Raw genomic sequence first — 9,882 nt, 5'->3', positions numbered from 1 at the left:
ATTCAAGAGTGTAAGAAGGATTCAAAAATAAGTCTCTTCATCTTAAATTCTTAACCCAAGGTATGTAGATGTTGATTCTTGGGTCCCATTCATCCAAGAAGCTCAAGAACCCTTTTTAAAATATAAAGACTTTATGTTTGTGAGATTCCATGATTTGTATGAGTTGAAATTGATGTTCCATGTGTTGTTGAGTTTTAATTCATGTTTGTTTACAAGATTTGTGAGCTTTGACCCTTGTATGTGAAATTCATGTGATGTTAGTGATAAACCCTCTTGAAGTTGCTCTCTATGTGATGTGTTCATGACTTTTGGGTGTAGAATTGCCTGAATAAGCGAAGCATATCTCCCATAGGTTTGATAAAAACTTAGGAGGAGCATATGGGACATTATTGTATGTTGAATAGGAAGCTCCAAAGTGTGAGCTAGTCTATGTATGCCTAGTGTTTGATAAAATGCCCAAATGAATGAATTATTCCATGATAATAGGAAATCCCCAAATAAGTGTGAACCTATACATGTCTAGTGTTTGTTGAAGGACCTTAGTGAACAAGTGGAGATGTGATAGTAGTAAATTTCCCAATTATGTGCTCTTTGATATATGCTAAGTTTTTAATATATGCCAAGTGGTTAGCAAGTAAGTTGTGATGATGAATGAATGATTGCGATGATACATGAATGATTATGATGATGAATGAATACTTGTGATGATGAATTAATGATTGTGATGATGAATGGATGGTCGTGATGATGAAAGAATGATTATGCTTTACTTTTATGTTATCAAGTCCTGGGAGTATTTATACCCGACAATAGAGCTGTTGTCTAGAGCCTGTGTCAGTTTCTCGATAATTCCAATCGAGCATGATTCTCAGAACTCAATGAATTATAAAACTCTGTATCCTCAGACAGTTGCAGAACTTAAGAAAGCTCAGTAATCTCAGTTATCTCTGTAATCTCTGTATCCCTAGTAATCTAGCCTCAGTCTTGTAATCAGTTCAGATCTAATAGTATTCAAGTGATTAAATTCTAATCTCAAAAGCAATTCGAGTAATTTTTTCAAGCTATGTATCGTCAGTCAGATTCCATGATTCGATACCATTTTTGGTAGATATGGAATTAAGTCATTTCATCTTATTCATTCTTATCCTTTGAAAAACATGATCAGTATCAGATTCAGTTCAGCTGCTTTCAGTTAAAAATTTAGTTCAGAGTCTTCCAGTTAGGAGTAGAAACTAGAACCGAGCGAAGGAAGGGATGGTGGCTCCTTCCATCAGCGAGAGAGAGAGAGGCCAGAGTTATTAGTAGCAATCGCCGAACTCCAGAACTATATAGCCAGCGTAGGATATAGGAGTCACCGCCAGAAAAGGTTGTCACCTCCAGAGAGAGAGTATTTGACTATTATATTCCCTTAGGTAGACTGTCTGGTAGGGTCATCCATTAGAGAGGATTGACCAGAGAGAGGTCTTTATCCGTGGCTCGGTATTGACACCCTTCCAGCTGGGGTTACAGATTGGACCCTACCTGTGATAGGTTGGGGCATGTCGGTTAAGTAACTACTTCCCACAGTTTCAGTCTCAGTTTCAAAAATTAGGACTATCAGATGCAGTCATCTATCATTATGAGGAACTCAGATAGTTCCATCGATTCATGGACCATCCCGACAGATAGGCTTGGTCACGTATATAGTTATTTTATACCATATTTACAGATATGCCTCCAGACAGGCTTGATTTACAGTCTTAGATTCTATTGAGTATCCTTGTTGTCAGATCTGAATATAATCATATTTCTTATCATTGATAATAGTTTCTGAATATCATCCGTTAGAAAGGTTGATCTCTAATCCTGTCAGTCGAAAGCAGTAAAGCTCAGAATTCAGTCCTTGATGTAAGTACATCCAGCTCCTCAGTTCTCAGTATCAAATGAGTTAGTGATTCAGTATCTCAGTGTCAGTACGGAGTTCATGTATCATCCGTTAGAAAGGTTGATCTCTAATCCTGTCAGTCGAAAGCAGTAAAGCTCAGAATTCAGTCCTTGATGTAAGTACATCCAGCTCCTCAGTTCTCAGTATCAAATGAGTCAGTGATTCAGTATCTCAGTGTCAGTACGGAGTTCAGCCTGTAGTAAAGTGGCATCCGAATTTTAGTACCTAGAGTTGTGATGATTGTGTTTATGGTCTGTGCATTCATGTATGTGTTCTCGTGCGGCATCTTCATGATTATTCAGTTTAGATAGTGTGCATGTATAAGCCCTTGCATTAGCCTACCTCTTCTACATACTCAGTACATTCCTGTACTGACGCATTTGCGCTATGGTGTTTTATTTGGCACCATAGGTTTAGAGGCACAGAATCCAGAGTATCCTCAGCAGTTCAGTCCCAGTCAGCAGCAGTAGCAATGAGTCCTCTTCTTTCGAGGATGAATCTCAGTTTATTAATATTGCATCAGATTTTGTTTATATTTTTTTTTGTTGACGGAGTTAGTTGGGGATCTGTCCCATCAACTCCGCAGTTCATACAGTTTAGAGGCTTTTCAGACAGATGGCGGATGTATTAGTATTCAGTTTTCAGTTTTGAGTATGTACAGATGTGTTGAACCTTATGGCCAGTTTCCACATTTATTTCATATATTATGCAGTGTACAGGTACAGATATCAGTAAAGGGTTAGCTTGTGGTCCTTCGGGTCCATAAGCACCATGTGACGTCTCGGGATGGGATCACGGGGCATTACAGATAGCCACTTGATCTAACACCTTTGATGCAACCCATACTATCAACTCATGTTTCCACTCTATTTTCATTACGAGGGTGTATTGCGTTGGGATTCGTTGCTCAAACTGAATCACGCCAACGTAATGGAAGTTCCTGTAACATGGTTTATCTGGTACACAAGGGAAAATAGTTGGCGTGTAGAGCTTTCATACAAATCAAGCAGTCTTGGTGGAGGCCATGGTCGTGGAGGTGATAATATGAAATGTTATGAATGTGGTGAGCTAGCCTGGTCATTTTGCTTGAGAGTTCCGCTTGTGCATTGGTCCACGAGGACTTGGAAGTGGCAATATCGAAGTCCCGGTCCTCGATTTCCTAGGAGTTCCACTTATGGGAGAAGGTCTCTCTCCTTCTGTTTCTTTGATTTTAATCAAATGGAACTTATGTCCTTGTTTATGTATAGTGTACTGATGCACATTTTTAATGAATTCAATTTGATTGTGGTATAAAATTAATCCTGATTTAGTCCCAAATTTTGTATTAGGATAACCACTTAATCCTTCCAACCAAACTGCCCTTTAGTTAGTTATAACTTTGCAACAATGTTCATCTTTACCATGGTGACACATAAAGGTCTAATGAGTGTGTATTTCTCAAGTTCCAGTTTGTTCAGTTGCATTGTGAACTATATATATGCACATGATTGTCTTGATGGTTGTGTAATTGCAGCATTAGATCGTTTTTTTTCCTGGAAACGAACAGTCTATGGCCTCGTCGTGGCCGTGGTAGCTACAGCATATCGTCGTCATATGTCGAGTATATTTTACTTTACTCTGTCATGTCCTGATTTTTTTTTTTTTGGCAAAAGGTTTCCCTTTTTTTAATTAATGATTTTCAAAGGCGGGAGCTGTGGAGAAAATAAATGCACCACCACAACTTATGGATCTCACCATATTTAATAATTTTTTAATCACTACCTCAATGAGATCTAATTGAAGCTATGCTAGCTTCGAAGACTGACAAATCGGGTTTACCGCAAATGAGATGTGCAATTTGACGAGCCTAAATCTGAAATTTGACACTGACAGGTTTTGTTGTAAACCAGTTTGGACTGATTTTCAGTCCCAGTTCATCAAGGAAGAACAGCTTCACGCCAGTGTTGAAATGAATAAGAACAATTGAAGTCGTTAGGAGCAGCTTCGAGTTATCCTCCTTGTGCATATTTTTAGACCAAAAATAAATGGAAGACATTCGTGAACCATTTAATATAGAATGGAGGAAGTTTTACCCATTTTCCGTAATGGGAAAGACATCACAGATGAACAAGCTCTTTCCTCCTCTTTCAATAAAGCTTTTTGTAGCCGTGCCATAACTTTTTACCAACATTGCACCTATATATATCATACTGATTATGATAGACATAGGTCAAAGATCGGCTTGAAAGTGACTAACACTAATGAAAATCATCAAGACTTTTCAAGATAGACAAAATATTAAATCAAGATGACAACTTTATCCCAGTACAAAATCAACAAAGGAAATTATAATCCATCAGAGGATATTACCAAACTACTTTTGGCTTGAATAACTCTAAAAACATTGTCTTTAACTTAAAAACTGCTTAACTATAGGGCGTTGTACAACCATATAATCCTGCTCATTAAGTACTCTTTCAAGATATGCGTCATCATTTTCCTTTGGTTTCAATCACCCTCTTGGCGAACGAAGGCAAACAGAATGATGCTTGGTGAATCTGGACACGAAAAGATGATAGCAAAAGTGAGCAACAATTCAAAAGTTGAAATGCTATAGACGATGTAACAAGATCAAACCGAGGAACAGAATGACAACAAACCTCAGAGTTGTAGAACTTCAAAGGTCCAAGGGTCTTGGCATGGCTTTCGTCATCGATGGGGTTAACAGGGTTCTTGAAATCAACTGCAGGTCCCTCGGTAGAACAGAGCATGAAACCAATCATGCCACTGGAAGTGATACAGCCAAACCACCCGTATTAGGATCGAAACCAATATGTCAACAGCAAGAATATGCAGCAAAATAATTACAACGGCTATGCTTCAATCAGAAACTAGAAATAACATGCAGCTCAAAGAATTTACACCCAAAAAAGAAGGAATATTATGACAGTGCTGGTTACCAGGAATACACAAGAAAAGCATTTCAAAATGTTGATTAATTCTCTAATGGATCTTCAGTTCTAATACTCCATATTTGAGTAATTAGTAGCTAAGTTGCGTGGACTCTTCACTTTTGATGCCGTACCCGTGTCGGATTCTCCAAAAAAATACTACTTTTGGCGAATCCGACACGCACCCGCTGACTCATTTGCAAGCAACATAGATTAGTAGTGCAACAGCATACCCAGTGTAATCCCACAAATGGGATCTGGGGAGGGTGGAGATTACGCAGACCTTTCCCCTACTTTGTGAGGGTAGAGAGACTGTTCCAATAGACTCTCAGCTCAAGCAAAAAGTATTTAAAAGCAGATACTGAAAGGAGATATCTTTGAGTAATTAGTATTTTATCAAATTTGTTCCTATCAACAGAACCTTATTGGATCAAATGACAAGCATATAAGTTCACCTTGGATAAGTAGGAACAGTGGTCCATGCATAGTTGACTGAGCCTTTGAAGATCTGGCGGCAATTAGCAACAATTTCTTCAATTATGTGCATGTGAAGCCATATGCTCTCAGCCTGCGTAGATACAACCCCTCCTGGACGAAGAGCCTTTGCTATACTTTCAAAGAAAGGCTTTTCGAACAACTCTTGTGCTGGACCTGAAGTTGAAAGAGTGAGATTGTTTGGGTGCTGAGAGTTCATCACAAAGCCAATACCAAGCAATGACAAGATAGATTGATTACCTATAGGGTCAGATGAATCCACTATGACAGCATCGTAAGTTCCTGCAGGAACATTTTTCAAAAATGCAACTCCTGCAGAAACAGGACAAAAAAGGAAACACCAAGAACTTATATTAGCAAGTGAACAATAATGAGAACCAGCAGAAATGTTGAGAAGATAGTAAAATATCATTGATCGTACCATCACCAATGTGGAGATTCACACGTGGATCCTCGTATCCTACGGCTACATCTGGGAAAAATTGTTTAGCAACCTGTCGGAAGAAAAGGAAGACTTAGTTTCAACATTGCATTATGTTTTAGATCATGCTCCAGGAGCTTAAAGCTGGTACATTACAACTGAGATGTCCCTAAAACGAAGTACATAAATCAGCACATCAAAACCTTTTGATAACAAGTAATACACAGAAAGGGATCGAATATAGTAGCACTTCTTGACTAAGATCGACGAACAAACTGTTAATACATGTGATTAGAAGAATTAACCATGTTCCTCTAGCCCTTAGTGGAGATGAAAAATGTCGATGGTGACCAAAATTCTAAATAAAGGTAACATTTTTATGAATTAGAATTAACAAGTCTGCCTACCTCAACTACCATCTTGTCAATCTCACATATATCGATCTGTTCGACAGAAGCATGGCGGGATACCTCACGCAAGACACCACCATCTCCTCCTCCAATAACCAGCACCTGAGGTAAGAAGAATCAGCTTAAAGTTGGCACACAAGTAAAAGAGACAAAACAGTATCAATATCAATAGCCTGCAAATATCACTAGCTTCATACAAAATTCACAAGGGTACAGTTGACATAATCTGTGTTGAAATACAGGAAAGAAGATATATGAACATGTCTTTAGGACATTCTGCAGAATGCAATTCCAAGGCGCAAACAAACAAACGAATGAAGCTAGTAATGACGAATTACACAAACTGAAAAACAGATGTAGAAAAAATTTCTAATCTATGGACTTGATAAGCAATGTGTCATAAGACCTCAAGCAATAACATTGAATAATGCCAAAGACCAAACAAGATCTCAAGATTTTCTACTTTCAAGTTATGATGGGGTGTACGGACCTTTTTTGGGTTGGGAATTGAACAAAGAGGAAGATGAGTGATCATTTCTTGGTAAGCACATTCATCCCTCTCAGTAAGTTGGATCACACCATCCAAAACAAGCACCTTTCCATAAGTTGATGACTACACCAACAAACAAAATCACACAAAAAATGAGCAGCACAAAATGAAGAATTTATCTTGTCTTGAAAATAAGAGAAGAAACTAAAACCTTAGTAGATCAAACACATACCTGAAAAACCAAGACATTCTGGTAATCAGACTTCCCCTTGAACAATACCTTCTCAACCTTCAATGAGTGTGCTTCCCCTGCATAATTCCTTCCCAGTCAGTAAACTCTTCCCTTTTTGTTCACAAACACTAGATTTCACTGGACACCCAAAGGAAAAATCTTTCCAGAAAATACAACTAGGCCAGTTTTCAAGAAAATGGAACAGCCAAATGTCACTTGTGAATTTCAGAGTAACCCCCCACTCACACACCTACCCCCACAAAAAGAGAACATTTACAAAACCAAAAAACCGACCATACAGAACAAAGCTGAACAAATCTCAAACCATCAAAACTGGGACCATAAACTTTTGACACTCACAAGCACTCAAGTATTTAACCCACCAAGAATCACCAAAAGAAGACACAAACTTGGATACCCAAATAAGTAAAAATCCAAACTTTGATATATACAAACATCATTAGTGCAATAAACCCCAAAACCACCAAGAACATAAACAAAGAGCAACACAATTTACAAAAACCACAGTCTTGAATACCTAAATAAGAAAAGGCACAAACTCTGTTACCCACAAACATCATTAGAGTAATAAATCCCAAAAACTCACCAAGAACATACACAAAGTGCAACCCAATTTCCCAAAAGTAAAATCTTGGATACCCAAATAAGAAAAACTCAAACCTTGATACCCACAAACATCATTTGAGTAATTAACCCCAAAACTAAACTTTGATGCCCACAAACATCATTACAGTTAAAACAAAGAGCAACCCAAATCATGGACCAAAAAACAACATATCCAGTGAAATTCCACAAGTGGAGCCCAAGAAGTATAGAGTATAGGCAGACCTTACCACTACGTGTAGGTAAATAGGCTGTTTTCGAAGAATCTTGGATACCCAAATGAATAAGAGTATACAAAGATCATTAGAGTAATAAACCCCAAAAACCCATCAAGAACGTAACAAAGAGCAACCCAGATTCCCAAAAGCATAATCTTGGATACCCAACAACAACAACCAACATCAAACCCAGTAAAATCCCCAAAAATGGGGTCCGAGGAAATTAAAGCATACATAGACCTTACCACTACCTCGTGCAGATAAAAAGACTATTTCCAAACAATCTTGAATACCCAAATGAATAAAACCTCAAACAAAAATTACACAAAGAGAGAAGAAACAAACAAACCAGGCCAAAGAGGGCTAATCTCAGAGAACCATCCAGGTAAAACGGAAGAGATATAAGGAGATGACTCCTCTTTCTCATTGGTGCAACCATTGCTGTTCTTGTTGGCTACCTCCATCTCTTCTTCTTCTCTTTGTCTTTTCAGTGGCAATTCAGTTCCCTTCACAGAAGCACACTGCTGCTCTGCCATTACAAGAGAAGTCCCTCTCTATTTATAGGAAAAAAGGGCTCCTGAATTTTAACCCTTTAACACAGCTAGGATTTTCAACCCCTTATAATAGTTACCACAAATCTGAGGTCGCTTCACTATACACCCCTTTGTTCTAATTAAAACAACATAGAGATAATATTGGGGTGTAACAAAAATATTTTAGAATATTAAAAAAACATAGAGATTGTATTGGGTGTACCAAAAATATTTTAAAATATTAATCAAGAAAATAATTTATTAATATTATACTTTCTTCGTTATCTATTTTGACTTGACATGAAATTTAAAAAAATAAAAAACTTTTGAATCACATGATCATGTTAAATGCACTAAACATATCCTTTAATTTTATGGTATTAAACATATCACTTGAAAGTTGGAATTAAAGTATTCCTAAAAATGGAAAGAAGCAAATCTTTTTTAAATAGATTAAGAAAAATATCTACTTCCTCTTTTTAAAGAAAAAATGACCTACTTTGACTTAATACAAAGTTTAAGAAAATAGAGGAGACTTTTGAATCTTGTAGCCTTAAATTAAAGTTGTGTCAAATGTATCAAAATATTCTTTAATCTTATGATCCTAAACATGCCCTGTGGAAAGTTGAAATTAAAGTATTAACAAAAAAGGAAAGGCATCATTTTTTTTTAAATAGACTAAAAAGAAAAATTAGTCATTCTTTTTTAAAGGGAGGGAGTAATTCTTTTTCAAAGGAAGGAAGTATTTTTTTTAAAAATTCAGGTAGTTATTATTTGAGATTTAAAGGTAGTTGAAAACTTCATCAAATAAAAAGATTAATTACGTAACTGATTTTAATTTGTTTAATCTATTTTAAGTTGGCATGAAATTTAAGAATATTAAAAAAAATTAAATATTATAATTTTAAATTAAAGATATGTCAAATGTGTCAAAATATTATTTAATTTTGTTGTCTGAAATTGAAAAGATTGAAATTAAACAGTCATAAAAAAGGAAATTATTACCCTTTTTGAAATAGACTAACAAGAAAAGTAAAACAAAGAAATGTAAAGGAGAGAGTGTATTTTCTTTTCTTATTGTTCTTTATATGCTTACTCAAACTCAAAATCTATCCAAAATAATTTTTTCATCTTTATAAAATAAAAGAAAATTAGATATATATGGTTCTTCTGATAATTCATGCGTAAGATTTCGCTGAGTATATTATAACTTTTATACTCTAATTTATACATAGTTGGCTCAATATTTGATTAAAGTTGCAAGAATATCTCCAATATTTGATTAAAGTTGCAAGAATATCTAAAAGTTGCATTATTATTAATTAGAGGAATTAAAATCTTTTGACCACTTGCAAATTAATTGAAGTAATTGATCTTAATTTTATTCAGTCTTGCATAAAGGGGTATTGATTATGGCAATTGTAATTATTGTAAAATGATGAGGGGCCTCTGCTCAACTAGGGTTTGCGTTTTTACTAAGTATCAGCTTTTAGTCAAAAAGTTTGGGCCCACTAAACTCCCCAACAACCCCTTCGGCCTTTGCAAAATAAGATGCTAAAAGATACTCTATAACATTTTTTAAAATAAATAATTTAAATTTAAATT

General features: G+C 36.0%; 1 protein-coding gene across 1 annotated transcript; it reads right to left on the bottom strand.

The window, feature by feature from the left end:
• Nucleotides 1–4,213: 4,213 nt before the first annotated feature.
• LOC107847831 (spermidine synthase 1) lies at nt 4,214–8,395 on the bottom strand. The gene is given in 9 exon segments (NM_001324650.1): nt 4,214–4,461; nt 4,564–4,690; nt 5,310–5,505; nt 5,590–5,661; nt 5,771–5,843; nt 6,178–6,282; nt 6,671–6,793; nt 6,903–6,979; nt 8,094–8,395. Coding segments are annotated over 9 exon segments (1,026 nt in total). The 5' UTR covers nt 8,281–8,395; the 3' UTR covers nt 4,214–4,395.
• Nucleotides 8,396–9,882: the final 1,487 nt, after the last annotated feature.

This window comes from Capsicum annuum, chromosome 11 (assembly GCF_002878395.1).
Source record: "Capsicum annuum cultivar UCD-10X-F1 chromosome 11, UCD10Xv1.1, whole genome shotgun sequence".
NCBI classification, from domain to species: Eukaryota; Viridiplantae; Streptophyta; class Magnoliopsida; order Solanales; family Solanaceae; genus Capsicum; species Capsicum annuum.
The sequence above is the reverse complement of the archived record's forward strand: the minus strand, read 5'-3'. Positions and strand labels throughout refer to the sequence as shown.